At 45.2% G+C, this 27,645-nt stretch overlaps 1 protein-coding gene across 2 annotated transcripts in view; it reads left to right on the top strand.

The window, feature by feature from the left end:
• The first annotated feature begins 5,232 nt into the window (after positions 1–5,232).
• The window catches only part of HLF (HLF transcription factor, PAR bZIP family member), a 56,392-nt gene continuing 33,979 nt past the window's right edge, over positions 5,233–27,645 (top strand). For both annotated transcript variants that reach the window (XM_058560620.1, XM_058560619.1), the window contains exons 1-2: positions 5,233–5,710; positions 7,880–8,215. In XM_058560620.1, coding sequence (XP_058416603.1) covers positions 5,596–5,710; positions 7,880–8,215 — 451 coding nt within the window. In that variant the 5' untranslated portion in view covers positions 5,233–5,595. The remainder of the gene's footprint in view (positions 5,711–7,879; positions 8,216–27,645) is intronic.

Genomic DNA, 27,645 nt, shown 5'->3' with positions numbered 1-27,645 from the left:
TGCAGACCTGCAGGGCCGGTGCCAACATGGCTGCCTCACATCTGCCCTCACCGAGCTGCCAAAGACTTCCTTACCCAACCTCACTAAAATGACTAAAATGACTCCAGAAATGACAGGGCAGATGGAAATCACTGGCTGGGCAGAAGGCGGATTTCCAGAGCTTCAGAGCAGAGTAGAGCTGTGGTGGCATCTTTCAAGAAGTTGATTCTGAGAAACCTTTCTTCCATGGTCATTCCTATTTTTAGAACAGTTCCAGACCTCGGGAGCCTCTACCATCCTTCCCTCCTTGAAGAGACAATTGAAGAGTTTTCCACTGACTTGTCAAATGTTCTTATAATATTTATTTGTTTGGATTTTTCCAACAAAAAGATTTAGTTTTGACATTTTTTTTTAAGCACATGCAGGTTAGGACAACAGCACTGAAATATTGATAGTTGTAACCAAAACATCCAATAGACTTGATTATTTGCTCATATACGTAAAAAGCAAGTTGGCTATTGCATGTGCCTCTAGGCTCTTATTTAAGTTAATGTGGACAACTTTGTAGATGGTCCTTTAACAATCCGAATGAGCCATTCAAAGTGAGCTATTCATTTTAGCCATGAACTTGGATGAACTTTGTTCTCTTGCTTGATATGAATCAGAGCCCAGGAAACTTAGAAATAGCATTATTCTGTCCTTAGAGATAAAGCACCCATTTTCCCTTGGGGTCAAAAGTTTTGGTCACCCAAAAATATGCAAATAATTTTCAACAAGCGCACCAAAGCAATTGAAAGGGGAAAATGAAAGTCTTTTCAACAATTGCTGCTAGAACAATTAGATAGCCCCATCAGGAAAAAAAAAAAAGAACCTCAACAACCCCTATCTCATGCTATATATAAAAATTAATTTGAGATGGGTCATAGACCTAAAGGGAAAAGCTTAAATTGTAAAAGTTTTAAAGGAAAATATCTCCAAGACTTGGGGTGGTCAAAGGCTTCTTAGTTCACAGAAAATAATAACCATGAAAAACAAATCGGTAAATTGAACTTCATCAAAATTAAAAACGTCTCCTCATGAAAAAAGAACCTTAAGAAAATGAATAGGCCAGCCACAGATTGGAAGAAAATATTCACAACATATATATCTGGCAAAGAACCTGTATCCAACGTATATAAAGAACTCCTAACATTCAATAATAAAAAGACAAACAACCCAATTTAGAAACGGGAAGGGACTTGAACAGATACTTGGCAAAGGAAGATATAGAATGACTAATAAGCACATGAAAAAGTGGCTAACATCATTTGTCATCAGGAAAATTCAAATTAAAAGCACAATGAGACATGACTGTTCAACCATTAAAAATGACTAAAATTTTAAGAAATTGACACCACCAAATGTTGGTGAGAATCCAGAGCAACAAGAACTCTCACCTGCTGCCGGAAATGTAGGATAATTCACCTACTACAGAAAACTGTTGGGGAGTTCTTAGAATGTAAAACAGACATCTGTGCTATGTTACAGCAATTCCACTTGTATTTGTTTATCCAAGAGAAATGAAAACACGTTCATAAATCGTATCTGCCAATTTCCTTTCTCCATATCTTTACCCATGTCATTGCCTTCTGGAATTCCCTTTTTCCTATCCCCATCCCTGATATCTGCATGTACAAATACCATGCATCCTTAATGTCCTGGTTTGAGGAACGTTGCTAGTTCCCTTTGTAAATGAATCTCTTTACCTTCCAAACCTCTTTGGTACTCTTTCTATGTTGCTCTTAGACCGTCATTTGCAACACTCTATTATGGTTACATGTGGCATATCCCCAGCTAGTCTGTAAGCTCCCATGGGACAGGATCTCTCTGTGTCTAATGTATCTTTGCACCCCACTCAGTGCTTTGCACAAAGGTTTTTGGAACTAGTATTGAATGAATGACTGAGTGAACATATACTCATCCAATGACACACTGGATTTATAGTCAGATCTTGGTCCAAGTCCTGGTTCTGCCCAGTGATGTTGGATAAATTCTCTGATTTCATTTGCCTTTATTTGAAGATAATAACTGAATGATTGTGCTAGACTGTTACTTTCGGTTCCCTCTACCTGCAGTGAACCATTCCTCCCAAATTCCGTGCCCTTATGTAGTCCCTTCCCACGTTGGCTCAAGGCTTGGCCATGTGTCTTGCTTTGACCAGTGGAACATTAGCAAGCAAAGTCTTGATGAGCACCGCACATTGGGGCTTATCTTGGATTGCTGGCTCTTAGCAATTGCTGGCTCTAAGAAGTCTGACTCCTCTGCTGGAGATACTACATGGGGAGACCATATAAGGAGGCCATGTGAGAATAGAGAGGCTTCGACGGTACATGGAGAGAAAGAGAAAGCCAGCCATCCCAGCATCCAGCTGAGCCTAGTCAGGTTGCAGAATGATGAGAAATAATAAAATGGTTGCTGTTTTAAGCCACTATGTTTTTGAGTGATTTGTTACATGGGATCATTGCTTTCCTCACAGAGTTGTCAGGACTAACTGATGACACTTGTGGAGGGCTTTGTTCATGGACAAGTGCTAAGCACATATGAGGAGCTGTTATTTCTGGGCACATGTGCAGGTTGGCATTTGTGCTCAATTGCAGAATACATCCATTTGAGAACTAGCCTGTGAATTTAGAGGGTCTTACAATCCAACAGGCATAACCTTTGTTTCCTTCTATCCTTCTCCTCCCTCTAGCCTGGGCAGCCATCCACCACTGCTTCTGGGGAAGAAAGAGAGAAAGAGAGAGAAATGAACAATAAAATAAAACAATTTATGAATAGCTATATAGCCAGAGTAAGGAACAGGTGCCCATTTTCATTTATCTTGTGAAGAGATGGGGCTAGTTTAAGGACTAGTCAGTGCTTATAATTATAATTTCAAAACTCTAGCAGACTCCCTTCTAGAGAGAAGGGAGAGGGAATCACTATGGTCTAAAGGGTTGGTCCTCAATCTGGTCCATGTCCAGAGCTGGTCAGGTTCAGAGGAACTGAATTATATGAACCAAATTCCCAGGAGACCGGTTGATGGACCAGGATGCCAGTTTATCCATTTGCAATGCAAAATGTAATTTACAAGCCAGTGTTAGGCTCTCTTCAGTGGCAAGGAAAAGATTGCTCTGGCAACACCAGATTGCTTGAACTGATAATGGTTTCATGGGAAAGTGAGGAAGTGCAGGGAACCGTGACCAGGTGGAGCATTTTGGGTGTGCTGAGTAATGCTAGTGGTCTGTTAGACAAAGCCTAGGTTTGTATACACATCCTTTTGTGCACCTGGAATCTATAATCTATTTCTAATCAGGCTGAGAGCATCCTCTCAGCTCTCCTAGTTTATGGGTTTACAGGTAGGTGGGGGAATGAAGGCAGGGAAACAGCCTCTCCCTTTCCAAAAGGATGGTGGAGAGGGAGTCCTTTCTTCTGTGAGAAACAATATAATAGAATTGAGGGATTTGGAAAGTTCATGAAAGACTATTAGCTCCATGCCCAGCTCAGACACCTTCTCTGGAATCCCTCCCCTAATATAAGTGCCCATGACACCTGAATCTATCCAGTTTTGCTCCTTTAAGACTGTATTATAATGTTTGCATATATGCCAGGCCCTACCTAAACTATAAGTCCTTGAGGGTCAGAATTATGTCTTATTAATCTTCTTCTCCCCAGTCCCAGTGCAGTCCCTGGCGTACAGTTGGAGCTCAATAAATCTATGTGGCATTAGCTAAATGTCTGACGTTTTTGGAATTGGCTGAAATCTGAAACATTACAACTGTTACCTTACCTTTTTGTCATAATTTCTGAGTGAGGGGAACTGTAGAGGTCACATGATCATGAGGAAACTGCAGCTCAGAGAGGGGAAGGCACTTGCCAGAAGTCCCCCTGTCAGGGGCATCTTGTGCTCATTTGTGGCCCTCCTGGTCTCCTGGCTTCCAAGTGCCTTCTCTCTCAGTCCTCCCTCCTGGGGTCTCCAGGGAAGTAGAACCCAAGACTCTGCTGCATCCCACCCCAGAGACTTTATGTCTCTCCTTTATGTCTCACTGAAAGAAGGTTTTCTTTATTTTGTGCCCATTCTTTCTTGCAGACCCTTCCCCAGATCATGCTACCTTAATCTTAGCGAGGAGATGTGGGGCAGGAGGGAAGACCCTGCCTGCCTGCCTGCCTGGAGCTCTCCCGGCCTGGATGCCAGCGCCCTCCCTCTACCCGACGATGGGAAAGGGTTCCACCCACACCAGTGGTGCACTCAGCGCTCCAGGACCACGAGCGCTGCGGTGTCAAACTGGCCGAGCAAGAAGCTGCAGCCGCTGCTGTGGCAATGAACCCTGAGACCCCCTTAAGGAATACTTTACAAAATTATTTTAATTACCGTGCAGACCTTGTAACTTGACCCAGGCACAGCCATCAGTACTCTCCTAGAGCCAATATTACTAAAATCTCATTCAGTGTGTGTCTCCTGCCGTCATTCAGTTTCAGGCAAATGTGTATCCCTATTAATAACCCCCTGACAGCGTGGGAAACTTCACACCGCTCAATCGGTTGCTCCCCTCCTCACTCTGCTTTTTGCATCTCATTAGAACTCCTAGCAGTAGTTATTTTTCGGTGGTTGCGGGAGCAGGGCAAGAGAGAGGGTGCTAAACTTGGGGCCAGGAGAAATATTTAGAGGAGTATTTACCTTCAATTCGATCTAAACCTGTCATTCTCAAACTTGGCTGCTCATTGGAACCACCTGGGAGCTTTAAAGGCTAATGATGCCCCAATGTCAGCCCAGAGGTCTGATGTAATTGATCTGGGATGCGGCCTGGGCATCTGGATTTTTTAAACTCCCCGGCTTATTTCCAGGTTGAAAACTACTGAGATAAATTCTTCATTCCTTTTCCCACTCTGGGAAAGTTAGATTCTCAGCGCAGGTCGGTGGCGCAGGGGATCTGGCGCCTGTCCCTTCGCAGCTCGCCAGCTCTGGATGGTCCCAGAAAATCCGCGCGCGCGACAACGCTAAACACGCGGCGGCGGGGCGGGCGGGGCGGAGGGCGGGGCCGCGCTTGGCCCCGCCCCCGCACGCCTATCGGTGCGCGGTGCGGGCCCTGACGTCACTCTTGTCAGGGCCGCGGCACATGGGCGGCCGGATGCGCTGAGCCCGGCGCTGCGGGGCCGCCGAGCGCTGGGGAGCAGCGGCCGCCGGCGCGGGGAGGGGGGTGGGGTGGGACGGCGCGGTCTCTGGTGCTCGCCGGAGGGACCCGGGGCGGCGTGGTGCTTTCGCCCTTCTGCAGCCGTCTGCATATTTTTTCTTTCTTTTTCGCAATTTTGAACATTTTGCAGGACGAGGGGTTCGAGGCAGGTGAGAGCATCCTGCACGTCGCCGAGGAGCCCAGGGGCACTTGGCGCGTCCTCCGGGACTCGTCTGCACTGAGAATCCGAAAGTTTATTTTTATTTTCGTATGCAGCTGTATTTATAAAGATAAAAGTCATTTTTTCCTTCCCTTGTCTCCACCGCCTTGAAAGCGCGTACTTTTGGCAAAGGACGGAGGAAGAAGCTCAGCAACGTTTTGGGGGGCGGTTGGGTTTTTTTTTTTAAGAAAAAAAATTTGCATCGCGATGGAGAAAATGTCCCGACCGCTCCCCCTGAATCCCACCTTTATCCCGCCTCCCTACGGCGTGCTCAGGTCCTTGCTGGAGAACCCGCTGAAGCTCCCCCTTCATCAAGAAGACGGTGAGCGCTGCCCTCCTGGATGCCCTGCTCTGGGAAGGGACGACGCTCCTGGGGTCCCCCTCCTGGGCCGGGCACCCCCGCTGGTCCGCTGGAGCATCCATCCCCTCTCTCCCTGTCCCCGGTACACTGGCCCTGCTTTGATGAAATTGAGGGGCTCACCCATCACCCCACCCCTCCTCCTCAGAAAGGGGGGACCCCCTCACTAAACATCATTTAAAATAGCGCTGGGGACCCGGCCCGCCCTCCTGGGTCCTGCTCCTGCGGCACGGGTGGGAGATAGAACTTGACAGGTCAGTGATCCCTAGATTGCGACTTATCCGTACGCAGAGCTAAATGGCCTGCACGAGGGCAGATTTTCCCGGGCTGGGGAGGAGAAACCAGAGGGCTCGCTTTTATGGGGTGGGGGGCTCCACAGGAGGGGTGTCACTGCGTAGCCTGGTTATTGGGATCGTCCTTCTTGTTTCTGTTATTAGTATTTGGAACTCACGCGGTGTGAGCGGAGACGCGTGCTCTCCTGGGAAGGATAATTCAGGAAGGGGGGTGAGGGCTGGGGCTGGGGCTGGCGGGGGGAGTGGTCTCTCGGCGGGAAGCCGTGCACGCCTCCGGTGCTGACACTTTCCCCGTGCACTTTTCCTGGTGGGAGGGGAGAGCGGAGCAGGCTCACGTGTAACCGCGCAGGAGCCTCCTTTGGCTTGAGCCCTTTCTTGGTAAGTCCCAAACCTTCCCCAGGCACCCTAGGCTGGAACGGGACAGGAAGGGTCGTGCGAGGAGGCTCCGAACGGAGCCGGTGCCTCCAGGGATTTGTCATTTGGGCCGATGCGGTTTCCTGCCTTTGATAGCACAGTAGCAGATGCGAACTGTGCGGCTCAGAGTGTCAAGTCTTGAAAGATCGTTTGGCTACAAATAGCTTGGGAGTACTCGCATCTTCTTTCCTAGCAGGGGACAACCTGTTGCATTGCAAGAGCTGAGGGGTTTGGTTCGCAGTCTGCAGAGCATAGCGTCCCTCTTAACTCTCCTTTGAGGAGTAGCGCTTGGGAGGGAGGTGCTGCCTGCAGTCTTTTGCATCTGTGGGTGTTTTAAGTCAAATTCTCAGGAGATGAGACTGTGGAGGATTAGAATGGATGGCGGTAGAGGCTGTGTTTTTCTGAGGAAGAAACTCAGAAGCCAAATTCCTTAATTCCAGATTCCACCCGCGCCTGAGTACTGGACTTGGCAAAATCCAGAGCTCTAGTTAAAGACCTAATGGGGTGAAGAGCTCTGGTTAGAGACCTAATGGGTGAGCCATACTTCCAGGTAGAAAACCTAGCTGCATACCTCCACCGTAGTAAGTAGAGTAATCACCTTTTCCAATAGCTGTCCTTTTGACAGGTTGCATACATGTATAATTTTTGTGAGCCAGATCATGCTTACGTGTTTAGGGAAGAAAACACTTTGTAATTTTTTTTAAAACTCTTTTTGTAAGATACAGTGTACCCCAGTGGCTTTAGAAGCAAACATGTGGACTCAGGAAGTTCTCTATTTTCTTTTCTGCCAATGTGAGGCATTGGTCAAGCTGCTTCAAGTCCCAGAGGCTCCATTTCTTTGGTGTGAAGGGGACGATTGCTGTTTGCAAGTTGATTTGGAGATTTTTGGAAATAATACAGTATGTGGAAAGAACCAAGTATATAGTAGGTGCTTAATACGTGGTAACAAAGAAGGGTGGAGAGTCCCTGCTTTTCCAAAATTAGAATTACCAACTCTCTGGCTTTTTAAGTCTGAAGAACATCATATTGTTACTGTAATGAATTTCCTGGAAGATAAATCATGCCTGCTTATTGGCTGTTTTCTTAAAAATCATAGCAGTTGTATGTTATGGCAGGTAGATTTAAGTTATTTGTCTCCTCAAATAATGCACTGAAGACTGCACTCTCTTGTTTATATCCTAGATCTGTGTGTAGCCCCGTCCCAAGGACTAGTACTTTCTTTCCAAAGTAAATAGGAAGATGTTGAAAAACAGGCAGAGATCCATGGCCTGCTTGAACTTTTAACGCCAGATCCACAAAAGCCAGCAGCCAGAGAAGAACCCTGGTGTTTGTGAGAAGTAGTTTTCGTAGCAGGAACCAGGAGGGGTGATAAAAAAAAAGCGACACGCTTTCTTTGTTAAAGGCCAACTTTCCCCTTTTTCTGCAGCATTTGGTAAAGATAAAGACAAGGAAAAGAAGCTGGATGATGAGAGTAACAGCCCGACGGTCCCCCAGTCGGCTTTTCTGGGACCCACCTTATGGGACAAAACCCTTCCCTATGACGGAGATACTTTCCAGTTGGAATACATGGACCTGGAGGAGTTTCTCTCGGAAAATGGCATTCCCCCCAGCCCGTCGCAGCATGACCACAGCCCTCACCCTCCCGGGCTGCAGCCGGCTTCCTCAGCTGCCCCCTCAGTCATGGACCTCAGCAGTCGGGCCTCTGCACCCCTTCACCCTGGCATCCCGTCCCCGAACTGTATGCAGAGCCCCATCAGACCAGGTAAACTCAGAAGGTTCTCCCTTCAGATGGGGAGGAGGAGGAAAGAGAGGGGCAGGCTGGGGGGCATAAACATTTTAGCAATCAGAGAGGCTTCAGCACACTGAAAGAGGACTCTTGTATTTCACCCCCTTCAGTGAGTGGTTGTCCCACTTCAGTGAGCAGCCACAGCACCTGGAAAGTCAGCTAAACGCAGATTCTATGGACCTACCCCTAGGAGTTCTGATTTTTCAGCTCTGGGGTGAGGCCCAGCAATATGCATTTTTAACCAGCTTCCTAGGGGATTCAGATGCAGCTGATCCAAGGACTGCCGTTTAAGACATACTAGCCCTCAGTTAATGATTTGGATAATTTGGGCATCCATCTCATCTGCTGTCTGTTCTCCTCATTCCCCAAATACACAAATAGGGTCTTGCTGAATGATTTGGGCAGACTCTCTGTAAGGCTGTCGTTTACCTACATTCATTCTTGTTTGGCCTGAGGGAAAAAAAATGTGAGTTAGGGTGTGGGGTGGATAGCTTTGTCATCTTTTTCATTTGTGTTGTCATTGACTGGGAAATTGAATCTGAAAGCGGCTCTCATATTAAGCGTGGCCTAGCCTTCTTCAGCACAAGACTCCATCTCTTTCTCTTCACAATTCCTGTAAACCAAATTGTTCTTATGTATTTTTTTTCGTTTTTGTCTGTCCATCACACTTTTTAACCAACTTTTGTGAAAGCCCACAAGGGCACAAGATTGGCTTTAAATGATGTTGAAATAGTACACAAAAATGTCACCTCAAATGACCGGTACTTCAAAACCCACTGCTGGATGCTCAGATGTAAACACAGGTTGAGGCAGCTCTGGCTTCATGGCTCCAGCACCCTGGAGTACAGAATGAACAGGAAGAAAGACCATTTCTTGTGCACAGGTAAGCAGGAACAAAGATTCAGCAAGATAAATTGTCAGGAAGGTCGCGGAGCTGAGGGCCTTAGCTGCAGGGGAAGGCAGAAAGCAGGACAATGGGAGACTTGTGCTAGAGATCATTCCTGAACTCCATGTCCTCGACTCGTGTCGAGTTTCTCAGGCACACAGAGCAAGATTAAAATGGAAGGAAATAATGCAAAGGAGGAAGAGAACGCCCCTGCCTTGAAATATTGGTATTGGAGTTCAAGTTCTTCCACTCCGATCTTCTGTGCTGGCCCCTTCTCCAAACCCACTTTGAATTACAACTCAAGGCTACTGGTTGGAATGGAATTAAGTTTTAACCTCTAGCCACCCCAGGAGACTGCAGAAGCTTGGGAAAACACTCCTTTATGTGACCCTGAACCACTGTTACTTAGAACGTAGGGTGCCATTGTCCTCAGTTTCTTCCCGGGAATGGACAACAAGTGGAATAAATGACCATTCAAAATGAGAGAAAAAAAAAAAACAGGGAGAAGGGGACAGAGCCCCAGTGAGAAGGCACAGTTGTGTGTCATTCTGCTCTGCAGACTGAGACCTACCACTTCAGAGCTGTGTGACCTTACAAAGTGACACAACCCCTCGGGGCTTCAGTTTCCTCTTGTGTAGAAGGATGTAATGTCTATTTGATTGGATTATTGTGAAAAGTAGAGATATGTAAAAGAGTCAAATGACTAGCACTGGCTATTCTATTAATGAAAGCAGTTATGATCATTGTTCTATTTGTGTCAACTTTTATCATTTATTTCAATCCCTGTCTTCTGAAATGCCCTCTTAAAGTCGTTAGGTACAATATATAACCCCTCCTTCTGGAGAGAAATGTCAGGAGATTTTGATAAGTATTGATAAATATTTCTCAATCCCCTGCCAAATACAGGATGTGTACCATGTTATAAATACTATATTTTTTCCCCAAGAGGCATGCAAATATTAAGTCCCCACATGTTGGTTCCTACTGAGAATGAAGAATCGGTATTTTGAAATTTGAGGCTTTCTTAGAAGTCATTTGTCAAAGCTTGTTAGAATCAGTATTAATCCATGACAGTCAGAAATTTGGGATGCCCCAATCAGATTTGCAATCCATAAGAAAGGACTCCTGAGGTTCAGTAGATGTCATTTTTTTAGGTGATGGAGGAAGGGCACTAGGATCCACTGGGCACTGGGGTCTAGAAATAAGTCTTCATTTCAGTATCTTTTTTGGTAATGGAAACACACTTCAAAATAATCTTCTTCTTTGAATAGAAAACCCAGTGAGACTCCTAACAAGACAGAAAAGAAGTTAAAGCTCTTCTTCAGATAACAAACGCACATAAAATAACACTCTGCTGTCATAGAGTGTTGATCATTATAAAGATTATAATGCAAAATGAAATTCCAGGGGATGTGGACTCAATGGATGGTATATCACAAGCAAACCTGAAAAAGGAGAAAGTTCTCGATTATTCTGTGTAATCACAGTGGTGACCAGAATAGAAATACCAAGTTAATCTTGAGGAAAATAAGTCCTCAGAAGGGAGGAGTACAGATGTAGCCTTAGCATTCTGGGAATTGTAGAATTTCAGTCTAGATCAAGATTTCTCAACCTTGGCACTATTGATGTTTCAGGTAAGTCTTTGTTGTGGGCGCTGTCCTGTGCATTGTAGGTTGTGTAGCAGCATCTCTGGCCTCTATCCCCCAGATGCCAGTAACACCCCCACCCCCACCCTGTGACAAGTAAAAATGTCTCCAGTCACTGCCAGATGTCCTCTGGGGACAAAATCACCCCCATTGAGAACTACTGATCTAGACTTTCAATTTGGGCAGCAAAATGTCGGCTTAATTCAGGATCCCACCACACACATGGGTGCTTTTTACCTCCTGGAATGCTTTATGGCCAAGCTTTTGAGAAGACGAGATATTAGGTAGCCGAGAATAAATATAATGTTAATAAGAGCATAGTTAAACACTTTTAGTTGATAAAACTAAGACATCAGGCTAATCAGGAGATAATTGCAAAGCAATTTTATTAAACATTTGTTTTCTGCTGTTTGGTCAGCGTGCATCTTTTGAGTTATGCTCGGTTGCATTGTGTCATTAGTGGTACCTGTCTGATTGAGAGGAAATGAAGCCATAAGCTGACAAATGACGCATTTCTAGGTCTACTGCAAGTGTGTCTTGGAATGACCAGGTGTGAGCATTCTTGTGAATTCTCATACTATCATATATCTCTTCCTATCCCTCCAACCCCCTTTCTTATTTTGTACACCCATCGTTATTCCTCTGATTAGCTGTCTGATCAAAGAATGAAGCAAATATCTGAAGAAATACACTTTTCCTTGAAGGAACAACCCAGGGATCCATTGAAACCTCCTGTGGCTGGACATTGTTAAGCTCTCTGGGCTGACATCTTAATGAAGGAAGAGTGGTGGTTCCTGGATGCTCTAGCCGCCGGCACAGGCTTGTCAGTCATCTGAGGTGCAGCATCCTGGATGTCCCCAGGCCAGCAGAGATGGCAGGAGTCCTCCTGACCGCTTCAATGTTTGCATTTCAGATGCTATCAGAGGTGGTACCCGGGAGTGCTCTCCTGGAAGTATGTGCTGGGTACAAGAAAAATAAGAATCTGTTTGCCCTGAGAATTGAGCGATTGCTTTAAGGACAGCAGTCCCTTTAGGGAATGTCATCTATAGCAGACAAAGTCAGAGTTATTTTTAAATCACATGCTTGTAAAGCCAGATTTGAAATCGTTTCCTCTGGTGGTTTTTCTTTGAATAGCTTGGGGGTGTCCTGCCACTGTTAGACCCATATTCAGCTGAGAATTAAGAAGGCTCCCTTTCCAGTTCTGAGCACAGAGAACAGGTTCTGATGAAGGCTGGTTACAGAGAGAAGTGAAAACCCTTCCACGTGGAGGTGTGTTGGAAGAGGAGGGCCTAAGTGGGTGGCACAAGAAGAGTGGGGACATGGGGGAGAACCGATTGTACCTTTGCAAGATGGAATTTGTGTTCTGTTTCTGCTGACCTTCCTTTGTGATAAGGTTTTGGTGTGGAAGGAAGATGCTGGCCGTGGGATCTGAGTCATGCTGGAGGGGAGTTCTGTGCTGCTGGTTCCGGGGCTCTGGGAGGTCCTGCTGAGGCAACAGGATTGTCTTGCTTTTTCCCAACATCGTGAGATGCAGCTTCGTGTTCTCCCTCCTTTTAAGGGCGTGCAGTTCATATATTTTCCCCTTCGGCATACTGGTACGCCTGCAGCTTGGGAGCGCCATGATTGATAGTTGCTGTGCGCTGTGCCTCAGGTCTCTTGTAAGTGCATTTCATTCATCGGGGTCAAGGAGGTCATGGAGGGGAGAGAGTCAGCTTCATTCTGGAGGCAGGCAGACTTGTTTTCTGTTTCTTGAGAGTTTATCTTCTCCACCATGCCCTGTAGAGGACAGGCTTGCCCTGTTCTCTTGGCTTTGTCATATTGGCACATTCCCAGGACTGTTCCTACCCTCCTGGCTAGAGGTATTTTCCCATAGGTTTGGGAAGCAGGACCACTTGGTGGTGAAGAGCCTAGGCTTTGGACCCTGGGGCTTGGGTTCATGTCCTGGACCCACATTGGCTTGCCATGTAACTTTGTGTCAATTTCTTAACCTCTTTAAGCCTGAGTTGACTCATCAATAGAACGGAGACTATAAATAGTCCCCTCCTATGGGGTTTTAGCAGGATTAAATAAGATAACACGTGACAAGGTATGGCATGATGTGTGGCACATGTATACTCAGGGCCTGGAGCTGTGGTTATGATCTCGGTGGCATGGGAGCAGAGAAAAGAAAGACTGTATTCCCAACCCCCGTTCTCCATTTAGGGATCTGTTTCATCCAGTCCCCTTCCCTCTGCAAAAATAGGACATGCATTTTTTTTTATTTTCCAGCATGCCCAGTCGTTCTTCTGTGTAGTCTGTTTGACTTTTCTCCTTCATTCTGGGTTAGGACAAGTCACCTCCTTGATGTTAACCCAGCGGTATTGCTTCTGGGTTAGCAACTCCTGTTTTGCCTGTGTGGAAACAGCCAGTTGCTCGGTGCCCAGCCCCCCAGCTCTCGTGCGAGCCCTGGCAACCCTGGCTGCCTGCCTGTGTGACCGTGTGCTTCAGGCACGTGGCTGTGCCCTGTGGAGCTCGCCCAACTCTGGGCGGTGTGCTGGCTTGCTTCCGCCCCCCAACCCCCGCCCCCACCCTTGCTTCTCTTCCCAGGCAATCTACAGCAAGTACCAGTGAGAAATTGTAATCCTGACCCTGGCAAGAGAAAGCTGGGCTCTGTAGGGCAGTTTATATGCCAGGGAAACCTGCTCTGTCCAACAGTCTAGCCAGACCCCAAATTCGGCCCTTTCTCCTGCCTGTCTGCCCAGAGGCCCTGTCTTCTCTGCACTGCTGCGGTGGGCAGGATTCCTGTAAGCCAATTCCTGCCAAGGGTCTTGGCAGAGTCTTTCCAGTTCAGCGCTGTGCCTACCAGACTAGAAAAATAGCAATATAAAGACAGAACTAGGTAGAGGAGAAGGAGAGGGGTGGGGGAAGTGGGAAGAAAAAAGCCTCGAAAACATCCTAATGTAGAAGCCAGAGGATGAAAAGACAGCAGTGATTTATTAGGTTCCTCGGAAACCTCTCTTCCAACCAGCACTAATCACTTTTACCCAGGAATCATTTTTTATGTCTCAGCAGTGAAAATGGAGGGAAGCGGGAAGGTAGTGGGGAAGTAATAAGATTAAAAACACATTGGAAAAGAATATATGAGAGAGGGATGGAGAGGTACAGGGTCTGCATTTGATTCTCTAAGGGGATTAGTTGAGAATATTTTTCATTTATGATAATATTTGATATCCCCCCAGCAAATGTCTTGACCTGAAGCCACTAAACCATTGTTTTGGAATCAACTTAAATTTCCTTAAGACCTAGATGCCTGCTGGCTCACCTGTCACAACATCCATCAGAATGTCTTGTATTTGAGACAGTTCTATATGGGCAATATAGCAATGTTTTAGAGCATGAGATCCGATAAACAAAGAAACCTGTGTGTGAATCCTGACTCTGCCATGTTTGCTCACGATCTAGATGAGCTGAGCTTCTGATTTCTCATCTGGAACTTTGGAATAATCACTGGACCTACCTCATAGTGTTGTTGAAGGTCCTATGAGCCTTGTGTGTAGAGTACCTGGCATACAGTCAGTGCTCAGGAACGGTTAGCTGCTGTGAGTGGCATTCTCATGACCATCTGATTTCATCTCTCATAGGAGGACCGAGCATTGGGCTCCTAGGGAGTCTCCATACTTTTCCCTTCCTAGCCAATTAAGGCCTCTGGTCAAGGAGTTTGAATTTTTCCTCTGCTTCTCTGCCTATTCTTGTTTGCCCCTCTCTTAGCCTCTGCGTTTTAGGTAACCTTGGGTAGCTAACTGTAACCCTTATTCATTCCTCCTGCCCCAGGAGGGTAAAAACTCAAACAAAATGTTGTTCAAAGAAGTTCTTGATTAGGAGATTTCTCCATGACATATTTGCTAGTAAATCAATCAGTCAATCAGTCAATGTTACTATTGAATTTTTAATAACAGGCATTAATAATTATACCTGAAGGCAACATAGTGACCTCAGTGGTAGAGAAACTGTAAAGGCATGTTGTGGTGCTGGAAGAGGAGAGAGGTCTAGTTCATTCTCCTGCTTACAGGCAAGACTTTACATAAGCATTCCAGAATAATAATTCCTCCTTCCCCCAAGTGGTCCTTTAATGGATAAATCCTTAATCTTTCTGCACCTTCATTTTCTCATCCATAAGTAACATCTTTGTTGGGTTTATGTGAGCTTTCTAAAGCTAATGTGCATGAAGGGTCCAGCATGGTGCCTGGCACACAGTAGGCCAACCTTTACCACAAGTCAGTTCCATTACTTTTCTCTAGTAAATGATGTGAAGATTAGAAAGCAACAGAGGCATTTGTAGGACCGAGGAGCAATGTGGATGGTCCCCAGAAATAGCATCAGCTTTTGCTTTGTGCTATACCCTGGGGAAGACAGACAAGGGTACCATTCGGCTGCTGGTCTCAAGGAGATGGCAACTTAGCAGGGAAGATGGAACTTTTTGGTAAAAGAATGAGTGACAGGACAAAGTAGCATGTTCTGGGTGTCGAATGATGGGTACGTAGAGGCCTCCAATATCTATTGAAAGGAGGGTGAAAGAGTCAAGAAATGAGTAAAAAATTTAACAGTAAGTAAGGGAGCAGTGTAGACAATGAGAGCTGCCAGACCTCACAGGAAGCAGCCACTGCCCAGGACAGGCGTGCCTGGGACGAGCCTCTTGGAAGAGTTGGACATTCCGCTGGGCCTCGGAATGAGAGGTGGAGGAGCCAGAATGGTGAGTGGGCAACGCTGCGGCAGAGCTGTAGAGGCAGGAATGCCCACGGGGTGTTTAGGGAACAAGGTGTAGATACAATTTGGCTGGTGCAGGAGATTCATAGGAAGGAGTCAGGGAGATGCGTCTGGAGGGGTAGGTGCCAGGCAGGCTGGCAGCTTCATGAAGGCCAAGCTCCGAAGGTTGAGCTTTATCCAGTAGGCAATGGGGAGCCACTGAAAGTTTCTGAGTAGGGAAGTGGCATGTGGGTGTTTCCACTTGGGTTCAAGGTTGCATTTGAAACATTTTTAGATTCTTCACAATAGTTTCCTCTGGCAAACCGGGACTTTCTTCTTATTATTATTTTGAAAATAAATACTCTCCCTTGAACATCAAACAGCCTTTCAAAACACGATGTTCTAATGATCTAGAGAAAGTAATTCAAAAACATAGGGTTTAGGTTTCACTTATAAAGCCCATAATTTTGGTGATTGGGGGAAACACTCTTTGGCAAGGAAATAGTTTGAGGGATTTGAATGGTTCAGAATTTAAAAGTCCAAAAGCAGGACTGGTCTCATAGGAGTAGAAAAATAGATTTTAATAAACCCAACCCATTAACATTCATCACTTTTAAATGCCTCTCTTTTATAAAGCTTCCTAGGTTTGCAAACAAGTATACTGAACCAATTTCTATGAGTGTGTTTTTTTTTTTGGTATGTGTGTACATGTGTATGTGAGAGAGAGAAAGAGAGAGAGAGAGAAGGCGTTAATGCCTTAGTGTTAGAAATAGTACTTCATTATAAGGACTACCTGCTGCAGAAATATCAAGCTAAAAATACTTCGCCAAGTTTCTGGCCAGCTTATTAATTTTACTCCTGAGAGACAAAGGAATCATTGTTAACGGTTTTGGATTCTTGAGTCCTGACCTTGTATTCGTGGCTCCCTTTTTCCCTGAAACTGGAATTAATTGCACCTCATGATTAGATATGGTGGCTGTGCGGTGTGTGTATGTTTTGTATTGGGAGTACTGCTGGAGGCAAGGGATTTTGTGAGAGCAGACAGGGTCCAGGGGAGGGTGTGGGGGGGCTGAATGCATGAAGCGACTTGCTCAAGTACCCCCGGAAGTGTGCTTTGATATCAAGCCAAGATTACAGAGAGCTGGAGGAGTTGCCATAACCCAAACCAGCTCACTTAAATAAAAAATAACAGTCGATGTGTGCAACTTCACCTCCAGCTATGTACAGTAGACAATTACAGGAGTGTTGGCAGAATCTGGTGTCTGTGGGGGAAAGCTATACAGTGCTTGTTTCTGTTAAATTGGCTTCTGGTGGATACACACTCCATGACTGAATGTGAAAATTCCTAAAATGTTTGTTTTCCTTCTTTCCTGACTTTAACAAATATCATTAGTGTCTCAACTCCCTACCCATCCAGCTCATAGTAGGAATCCATCTCATTTTCTCTCCTGAAAAATTACACAGTTCCACTGTCAGACAAGGTTCCTAAAGGTAGAAGTTGAATCTAGGATTTTTTTTTCTTTAATGATTTTTGGAAGAGTGCTTTGGAATTTGGGGTCTTGAGAGATGGCTTGTGGCTAATTAAACCCCTTTCCCTTCAAATCTTCCCTGGGAGACCCTGGATTCCTAAAAACAATGAGTGCATGCTACAGAAAGATGCTCCAGGGAGCTATAGCACTAAATCACATGTGAAAAAATGTTCTCTTAGCAAGTGCGATTGGATAAATGGATCAGCAGAAATAAGTGCTTTGGCAGAAACTGCTTGAGCGGGGAAGAGCAATGCTTTCTTTTCTAATTAGCTCTGGGTAACAGTCTGCTTCAATGTCTTTGCTGTGGAGCCCAGGCATGGACAGCAGAGCAGAGAAGGAGTCGCATTACTGCTCTGTAAGTGCTTCTGCACTTAATGGAAAGAGTTAAGTGAGGCTCTCCATTCATGCGCACTAAATGCCTCTTGAATTGAATGGGAAAAGCAAAGTTTGTTTGGAGAGAGATGCCACCAGGCCCTGACCAATGGGAATCCATGCTGGAAACCAGATGAACAAGAATACCTAGATGCGCAGTAATCAGATTACCCAGAGCAGAGATCTCGATACCCCAAGATATGAAGAGTGCTTTTAAGGAGAGCGGCAGTTAAACTCCATCTGTCATAAGGAGTGCTTCATTATGCTGTGGGCTTTGTTAGTTAGTACCACTGAAGAAGAATATGGAGGCCTTTACTAGAGAAAACTTGAAAAATGGATGGAGATCTCCGATGCAGTGAAAATAATATTGTTTTTAAAAGACCAAAGGCCACTAAAAGATTTATGGAGGAAAGAGTAGATAAAATAAAATGTAAAGATAGAATTAAAGCCTTGATAGTGTTTCTGAGGCTAAGAAAAGGTAAATTTGTAGAACTGACTGTAAGAATTTCATAGAATCCATTTTGTTACAATTGATTTCTTTATATTGATACGCTTTCCCACTGGAGGTGGGTATCTTTTTTCTTGGTAGAATCTAAAGTATGTTTATTTCAAATGACCAGTAACATCTGAATGATTTTTAAAATAATATTTAGATCCATGTCAAAAATAAGTATTTTTTAGCATTGTAAGTGAAATTTACCCAAACATAACAGGCCATTTATTGGTATTTAGTTATTGGATTCCTTAGAAGTTTGAAGATGAATGATAGGAAGTTTCATTATTACAAAAACTAAGTGTAAAGAAGCAATTTGAGTTTACTTGCATTCTATTTCTCTTTTTAGCCTCAAGCTTGCCTAGTAGTCACATTGCATTGATTCAGATTTCGTGATCATTTGACCTTTAACTAATTAAACCGAAATTTATGGCTTTGTCTTCTTTATAAAGAAAGATATTACCAAACAGATTACTTATGCAAACATAGTGTTAGGAGGCACATTTAACTTATTTGAGTACAAAATAGTCCTTAAAGACCTTAACTATGTGTGTATAAATTGATGTTTTTAATCACGGTGTATATTAGCGGATAGCAAGAGAATTTCTGTCGTTCGGACATTTCAGTGATTTGGATTGGCGTTCCCACCAAATTGTTGCAGTTTTATCTCTGTCTGCCTCCCTCCCCCATTTGTCCCACCCCACGACATTTTCATATTTTTAAACTTAGATTTTCATATAAGTATATGGAACCAAAAGAGCGTTTTTGTTCATTTTATCTACCATGAGAGAGGATGTCGTAGACCAATCCCCAGGGATGGTGGTTCTCTCTTGAATTTTACTAAAGAAATAGTCATGTATTAGAGCCACGTCCTCTCGTTACTCCCTTCTTCTTATTGACGGGCAGCATGATGTGGTTACAGTTCCAGCCTTGGCTTAGCTCTTGGCTCTGCTCTTTCCAGGCTCTGTGACTCTCTGCCTTTGTTTCTCCTCTGTGAGTGGGGAAGATAATGTCTGCTCCAGAGGGTTCCTGCAGGAGTAAATGAGGTGATATACGTAAAGCCCTTGGAACAGTGCTCAATACATGAATGGTAGCTTTCCTCACTTTTATTTGTATTCTGTGATTACTATTTCTTCTCTTCCTCTGCCTCTGTTGTCATCTTATGGTCACTTGAGTAGGAGCGCATCCTGTCCATAGCAACGATGGCCTGGAAACTGCTCCCCACCTTTTGAGTCATTGTAGGGAAGAGAGGGTAATGGAGAGGCAGAGCGGATGAGCATCCTGTGTACTGACATCTGTGAAAGGATCTACCCAGTTTGTGGTCCTGTAACAGTGTAACTGTCCGCTTTCTTGGGTAGCTCTGGTGGAGACCTGTGCTCCATGGGCCAGGGCTACTTTCATCTCCATACCCCTTACCATCCTCTGACTCTGCGCCTGAAAGAGCTTGAGTGGGTAAAGGGTGAGAGGGAATTTATATTCATTTCCTTTGGTGCTCTCAAGCCTTTCCAACATGCTATAAGATTGTGACCGGGGTTCCTTCTTTTTTCTTTTTGGTGACACTTTTGGGTCATGAGGTGGAGAACCGGCAGTTCCCCTAGTTGTTGGCAGTGGGCTGCTGAGTGGGGAGAGGGTCTCCGGTGGTAGCTAACTCCCTGGCCTTCTGTCCCCCTGGGGTAAGTCTCTCTTACACTTTCTTCTTAACTCTCCCTGCAAGATGGGAAAGTGGCAGGGAGCTCTCCGGATAGGAAAAATGGACCCTTCTCTTGAAGTGGAATGGAAACATGAGGAAATTGAGAACAAAAGTAGATTATTTGGAATAAAAGTGTGAAAACAGTTTTTACGCAAAGAGGACAACTAGAAGTCAATTAATTTAAGAATTGGGATTAACCTGATATGACTTTGTTTTCCAACCAGATTAGAGATGTGGAGTTCTCAGCCTGGGTCGTGATGTAGGGCACTGTGTACTGTACATATGGGTGTGGCAGGATAAAGCTTTTCAAGGTACACCAGTCCTGTCTTAAGGATAACAAAGCACGTCGGCATCAAACTAGGCAAGATTTACCCCTCTTGAGAGGACGTTTGATTCCAGCTAAAGCTCCTTCAGCATATTTTTACATCCAATCACATATCTCTGAGCTTTTATAAAAGAGTGGGCACAATCCTCCTAAGTTGAAATCAGCTAAATGCATATGAAATCATAGCAATACCCATTATGTGTTAAAGCCGGAATGGTGCTAAGCACTTAATGTAAGAGGTTAGGAAATCAACTCATGTTAGAAGTGATACTGGTTCCTGGAATTTAGTCTGCTCCCAAGAGGATTGAATGTTGTGGAAACATTGCCAAAGTATGTTTTCTCTCTTTTTCATCAGCCTTCCCTTCTGATTACAGGCAGCTTAAAAATAAATTTGGGCATATCTCAGTGGCCAAAAACCATGGAGATCAAGATGAAATCATTTTCAAGGAAGAAATAACAAGCTTTGATAAAGATATTCAGGGAAACACAGTCCTAATAGCATCAGCACATCTTTGTTGGACCCTTTAGGCACTAAACTAAATTGGAGTTGGAGTCGGGGGTCTCCTGAGATGCCATGATACCTTGGGCAAGTCACTTAAATTCTGAGCTCCCCGCTTCCTCACCTGGAATATGACGGCCTATTTCACAGGATTGTCATGAGGGTTAAATCACATTAAATGGGCTACTCAGTGAAGGGTCCTGCGACAGTGTCTGCTCAGAGTTGTCACTCAGTAAGTTTTAATTCAGAGTGAGAATCTGGTATTTAAAGATCACTTTCTAAAATGTACTTATAGGGGCCGGCCCCTTGGCTAAGTTTGGTGCACTCCGCTTTGGCGGCCTGGGTTTGGTTCCTGGACGCAGACCTGTGCTGCTCGTCAGCCATGCTGTGGCAGCAACCCACATACAAAATAGAGGAAGATTGGCAACAGATGTTAGCGCATGGAGAATCTTCCTCAGCAAAAAAAAGAAAAGAAAATGTACTTATAGTTCACTTTTTGGCATCTCACTTCCAGATTTCTGAGTTGCTGGGCTGAGTCTTTACAAGCCCCATGACGCTTCTTTAAATACACTGAAAGACCTAATTTACAGTCCCAGCTATGCTTTTAATTACCTTAAGCAAGTTGTCAACCTCTTAGGGTTTTACTTCATCTGTAAGATGGGAATAATCTAAGTCCTTCTAACTTACAAGTGTGTCATAAATATAAAATAGCCAGTTAGAAACTTGACCAAATTAAATCCAAATCAAAGTATAAATTGGATGAGCATTATTATTTTCATTGGGTTTTAGGTGGCCAGAGGAGAAAATATGTAGCAATAATTTCGAGGTAGGTCATTTACAAAGAGCACGGAATTTGCAGTCAGCCAATCTGGGTTCTAGAGCTGGTTTGCCAGAATTGGGTTTTGTGTCCCTGGACAGGTCACTGAATCTCTCAAGGCCTGGGTTTTCTTATCTGTAAAACACGGGTGCTATTTTTAGCTCTGTGACTCTGCGTTCTAAGACTACTATGAGCTGGACTAACATTCAAATCTTGGCGCAAAAAAATGAAAGCCTCTTGGGGTGATGTTCTGCTTCCAAGCAAGTAGATGGATTAAGAATCTGATGTTCTGCCCCTTAGAAAGGATGATGGAGTTTAAAAACTAAAGCTGAAATGCAAGACATTTGACACCTTTGGAAAAAAGATGCAGCAGCATTAAAGCTCGTTACTTCCCTAAAAGTGTTCTTCCTTCTGAATGGGAACCATTGGCTTCTCTGGTGTTCAACATTCCAGAGTAACCCTGAAAGCAAGTTATCTTGCTGGAATCATTGCTCCAAGGGTTGGACTTTTTAGCAGTGGTTTATTAGCGAGACAAAATAAGGTTTAAAAAAGGAAAACCCCCAGGGCCCACAGCTAGCTCTTTTGATTGCAACTTTTCTAGAAGGGCAATGGCCAGCTGTGCTTTTGGCTTGCTCCTCTGGGTGGCTGGATTCAGGTTTGTAGGACCTCCCCAGGGCAGTAGGTTTCACTTCACAGCCGGCTTCGATGGATTAGGTGCCTGGAATGTCCTCTTGAAAGACGGAAGCCTGGTCTGGACTCAGTGGAAAGAACTCTGTGATTCAGTAGGGATGTCTGCCATGGGCTTAGGTGGGACAGACTTTGTGCCGGGTATTTGCTGTCCTGACAGAGCAGGTTGGGAAGATCTTTTAGTACTTGTCCCTCCACTGGGCAGAAGATCAAGGACTCGAGCCAGTGCTGTTTCCGGTGTCCTGGAAAAGTGTTTTTCCAAGCCCCTGGCACGTATTGTTTTGCTCCCTGCTGGTGGCTTATTCTGGTTAGCTTAACGGAATGGAAGAAGGGAAGTCTATTGATTCTGCAGCATGGTCACAGGACAGGAATTGCAAGGTGGACGGAGGCTGTAATTCCAACAATCCCCAGCAGATTCCTGTGGCTACGCCAGTGGAGCACAGGCTTGGGTGCTCAGTGCTCCAGCAGAGGCAGCCACAAACCGCAGAGCCTGGCAGCTGTGGCCAGTGGTCACAGCTGTAGATTCCCTGGAAACGTGGCCCTTGGAAGGACCAGGAGGCTGGGCATGTAAACCTTTAAAACAAAAGTGCTGCCCACTTCTTTAAGAAGGTGTTGGAGAATTTACCAGTCTACTTAGGATGGGGGATGACGCTCAGTTATCCGTGCTAATGGAACTGATATTCGGAGGTTTATTTCTCTTCACCTTTGGAATGTGCTTTCTTTTTTCGTGCTGTTGATCTGCTTTCCTGGGGATGTTTGAACTCTTCAGATTTTTCTTTCTGGAAAGAATGCTTGAGCAGGAGTGGAGTGCTTTTCACAGCTCCCCCAGCATGCCTCCCATAGCCAGTGTCTCAGAGACCTCCCCGTCTCCTAACTTTAAATCCATGAACTGCACCAGTGGGATAATAATAGTTGCATTTTATTGAGCACTTACTATGTGCTCCCCGGGGCTCAAGGTCACTGTGTGACAAGGGGTGGGTCCAGGAGGGTGTGGGGCAGTGGGCTGAAGTGGGCTCGGGGTTAAACACTGTCTGTGGAGAATCTACAAAAGAGTTCACCGAGAGTGGACCTGACTTGCTCTGCTCTTGTGGTTTCCCACTGTTTCCAGTGGCTGAACTTGAGCTCTGCACATGGTTAACTGTCAATTATCCTGAGGCCGATTAACCGGTTTTCAGATTAACCCAGGTGAAATCACACCTGGGCCTGGGCGGTGCTCATCAACTCAGCTGCTCCGTAATTAGCTGTATGGCTGATTGCCTGCCCATGGTCAAGGAGTCTGGGGACTGGGCTGCTGCAGGGGAAGGGAGCCAAGGAACAACTTCTTCTAAGGCCTTCCACTCCCTTCAACCAGAAGATCCCACTGGCCCGTGCAGTCCTACATTCCCCAGCGTAGTCCCTGAGAAGTTCAGAAGCTCCTTAGGGTCCTGGTGCCCTACCCCTGCCACCTTCCAGCCCCAAGATACTCCCCAAACTGGGAAATTCAAGTTGGCCACAGGGCACGGTGAATTAGAAAGTCCCAGAGATTAAGTAATCTGATATGTTGAAAGGAGCCCAGTGAGCAGGTGGCTTATCCCCACCTTTCCTCCTCAGCCTGTGAACCTCCCTCTGCCTCCTAAAGATGTAGGTTGACAGCTTGAGACACTGAGCGATGAATCCCTCCTGAGGGCAGAGGAGTCCAAGGCCGCCGTGGCAACGAGGCAGGAGTTGTGCACGAAAGCAAGCTCCTTGTGATCCAGGCCTTCCCCGTGATTGCTTGGGTTGCTTGTGCTTCCCTTCTCGTGGTTGCATGGGTTCCTAGGAAGTTGACTGCATTTGCCAGGCCCTGTGGGGTGAGGGAGTAGAAGTGTGTGCATTTGCCTTGCACCAGATGGGAATATGTACACAGGATTTTAACCGACGAGTCGAACTCCTGCCTTATTTGGAGTGATCTCTGTTTTGCATACCTTGGGTCTCAGGGATACTCCAGATCTTGAGAAAAAGTCCATTAAGGACCTTGGTCTGTGGTCTACCAAGAAAGAATGAACATTTGCACAGGGTCACGTTTGATGGGGTTCCATGGATTGTTTTTATGTCTTAAGCAGCATTTACCGGAGCACCTGACACATCTTTTCGTCTCTGACTCGGTTCTCATCTTGCATTCGCCAGGCCTAGGATGCCTTGCCTTGGGACAACTGAGTTTGCCAGGAACTGTGATCCCTTTTCAGCCAGGGCCATGGGTTTCCTTGGGTCCTTCTCTTTGGCTCACATTTTCCCGGGGCTGCTGTTGTGTACAGTCTAGAGATCACATTTTATTAACACAAAGAAATCTGCTTGGGCTGCCTGGCTCCTGCAGTCACGTGGAGAGAAATGTGCTCCTTCGGTACGCCAGCCTGCAGCTCTCTGTGCAAAATACAGCAGGGAGCTGGGCACGGGGCCAAGCTTACATTTCACTTTGGAACACACTTTCGCATCACTCCTTGGCAGAACATCCACGGTGGTGTCTATTTGGGGAGTAAGTTAGAGAAGTGTTGTTTCCCTCCTATGAGTGTCGAGAGAGAGGACCTTTAAAAAATGTTTGACTTTTCCCCATCTTTGTTGTCTTCAAGGTGCCCAGGTAGTGAGGTGATCCAGCTAAATGTGGCAGCAGTGCCTGAGACAAGCCCCCTCCCTCCCAGGTCCTCCTGTTTCCCTTGCTAAATCAGTAAACATAGCCAGGACCGCCTGGGACAGAGAAACTTAGGCCATAACATCAAAACCAAAGTTCTGGAACTCTTGAGTAAACTAGTCACCCTCCCAGATAAAACAACTTTGTTGTCCAAATCTTTCTTTCCAAAGATCTAAGACTTTTCAAATGCTGGTCCAAGGCCAACCATTGAAGGAAGGAACTTCAGTAAACCTCCTGGAATGACAAACACTGTTAAAATAAACAAGTGGACCTCTTCCATTCAGTTTTCCCTTACTGGCCTATTTTTATTTCTTTTTTTCCCCCCTTGTACTTTACCGTTTTGTAATACCCTCCCTTCTCTACCTCTACTCCCATCTCTATCTCACTTTTCTAAGGGACCAATCTGATCGTTTTGCCTTCAGTAAAACAAATATCTAATTTCAAAAAGAAGAATTGGGGGAAAGAGTTGGTATAATTTACTTCTTTTAGAATCGCCTCATACTCAGTTCTTACAGGTGGCCGCCTGAAGCCTGACTTGGTTATGAAAATAAAGTTGGGTCTGGAATTTTAAACCGTCCTTAGGAAAGATTGAAATGGTTAGAAAACAAAGATTTATTGGAATAATACTGACTTCTTTTTTCTCAATGAATTAGACCCCTCTTGTAACAAACAATTGAAAATAACCTCTTCCTTCCCCGTCAGCCAACCCGTAAATTCCCTGGGGATTTCCCCAGTGCCAAGCCTTCTTCTGATTCCAGTGTTTACTGCTTTGGAATGTTGCTTTTGCTGTCAGTACCATCCAGCCGAGCAACAACTAATCAAGATTTAAAGAAACTTTTCTGCAGAATGCATATGCCAGGCTGCTGCTTCATAGGATAGGTCGCCAATGGGAAGCCCCCCCTTGTTGTAAAGGATGCCCAGAACCTCGGAGACCAAGATGCAGTCTCCTGCTGGTCACCTGGTGAAGCTTTTGCTTACTCTGCAGAAGGGAGGTGACAGAAACCCATTCCACCTGTCTCGAAAACCTGCTGGTAATTAGCTTTAAAAATAATGCCAAGTTCTCACATGGCTGGTAGATGCACAACCTCGGTGGGGGGTAGAAATAGTGCTACTTCACAGAGGAATACTGTTGCAATCACATTAGTCATTGCAGGTGAGGTTAGATAAGGTTATGGGAAAGATGAAAGTCGCCGTGCAGTTTCAAAGAGGTCTCCTGAAAGTATTGAGAAATGGTTGAAGTTCAGAAGTTTATTTGAAGCTTGTTCCCCTTCTCCTCATAAACGAGACTGGTACTTGTTAGTCACATTTTCTTTTGATCCACAAAAGCTCTGGCAGATGATTGAGATGGTCTGTAGTCAGCGTCAGGTGTCAATTCTCCATTTCTCGTGTGGATTATCTGCTTGGAGTGTTAGCCATGGTAAATGTGTAAGCCCTGGCTAGTTGCCATTTGCCACCCAGCAAGACAACACCTTGAAGCTTCTACCCCCTGCCCTCACTTGGGGAAGTTCCTGTTGACACTGCACTTGACTTGCAAGTGTCTCAGAGGCAGAGACGAGGCTTGTATCTCCAGCATATAAGAACCTGCTTCACACCACAGTTGGCACTCAAGAAACATTTGTTGTTGAATGAATGAAATAACAAAGACATTACTTTCGTTATAAATGGTTTCAAAAGAGTACGTGTGCGCATTTCAGTATCTTCAGTGGTGTGCTGGCAGAATTTTGTTCAGTGTGGCGAGTCTCTGCCAAGGGTCTTGATGGTGTGATGAGCTCCTCTGGGGCAGAGCTATGTCAGGGGAGGGGAAGTGCAGACACCCCTGCTGAGAGAGTGACAGGTCCAGGGCCTCTCCAAGGCTTAGAGAGCTGCCCTTCTATGGCAACATTTTGCTCTTTTCTGTTGATTATTTCATAGTCAAAGAGACAAGAGGATTTAGATGCTTACAAATAAAGGTGGAGATTGACCCCCCAATCTTCTATGCCTCAATGACAGACATAAGTGGAAGTCAGCAGCTCCAGCCTGTATGTTCCCAGATCACCTGTAAGAGTTCTTAAAACTCACCTAACAGGTTCTTAATTGGGATTTTCACTGGATAAGTAGAGACGTTCTATATTTTGGGGGGGGATGCAGAGGGATGTAGATTTTTTAGAAATATCAACTTATATTTCTTTGGTTAACAGATGTGGGAGCATGCCTCTCTGTGTGGCATGTTAGGGTGTAACATGTTAGGGAATATAGTGTGAACCTTCTGGCGACACCCGGAGATGCTTGACCCTCAGCAGAGATGCTGCTGCTATTTCATTTACCACATTTTAGTTTAGTAGTATGTTGAGGAAAATAACATCCCTCCTACCAGGATGAGATAGCAAAGTTCTCTGGATAGAACAGTGTAGAAAATTATTCAGACGACCAAGGCATTTGAAAAATTATTTTGAGAAAGATTTAAAATATAAAAAATAAAAATAATACATAGCAGGCACCGTTCTTCCTAGCACCCAGAATTAACAATTTGACATATTTACCATATATATTCATCTATCAGCTTATCCATACATTGATCTATGGATTTGAACATTACGGATCAAGTTGAGGTCTTGGGGAACTTTTTAAAAAGAGAAATGTGTTAACTCATAAGGTAGAACTGAAATAATTCTATGTCTGTTTTCTCAGGTCTTAATCCCTCCTAACACTTTGCATCCATTGTATTAATAAATAAGCCTGTTTTCAGTCTAGTTAGAAAAAAGGGCCAGGCTAGTTCATGAGAATGCTGCGTTCCCTTTGGTTATACTTTGTCACAGGGTGGGCAGGAGGCTCTTTGGCACGGGGTCCCTGGATGTTTCCCTTTGTAAAAGGATCCCTTATCCCTTAACCCTAGGAGAACCCGCACCGGAGTGATCTTTCCTCGGTGCTGAAGAAAAACAAATACACAAAAACAACATTACAAGAAGGGCTGGTGCAGCCTGAAGAAGTCAGCAGTGTGCTGTGACACTGGCTCAGCCAGGAGTTGCGGTGGCACAGGGGGTGCCGGTGGAATGCCCGTTACGCCTGGCCCTTGTGCTCTGACGAGACAGAGCTTTCCTCTCGCTCTCCTGAGAATCG

This window comes from Diceros bicornis, chromosome 18 (assembly GCF_020826845.1).
Source record: "Diceros bicornis minor isolate mBicDic1 chromosome 18, mDicBic1.mat.cur, whole genome shotgun sequence".
Lineage (NCBI taxonomy): Eukaryota > Metazoa > Chordata > Mammalia > Perissodactyla > Rhinocerotidae > Diceros > Diceros bicornis.
This window is presented reverse-complemented; position numbering and strand designations above follow the sequence as displayed.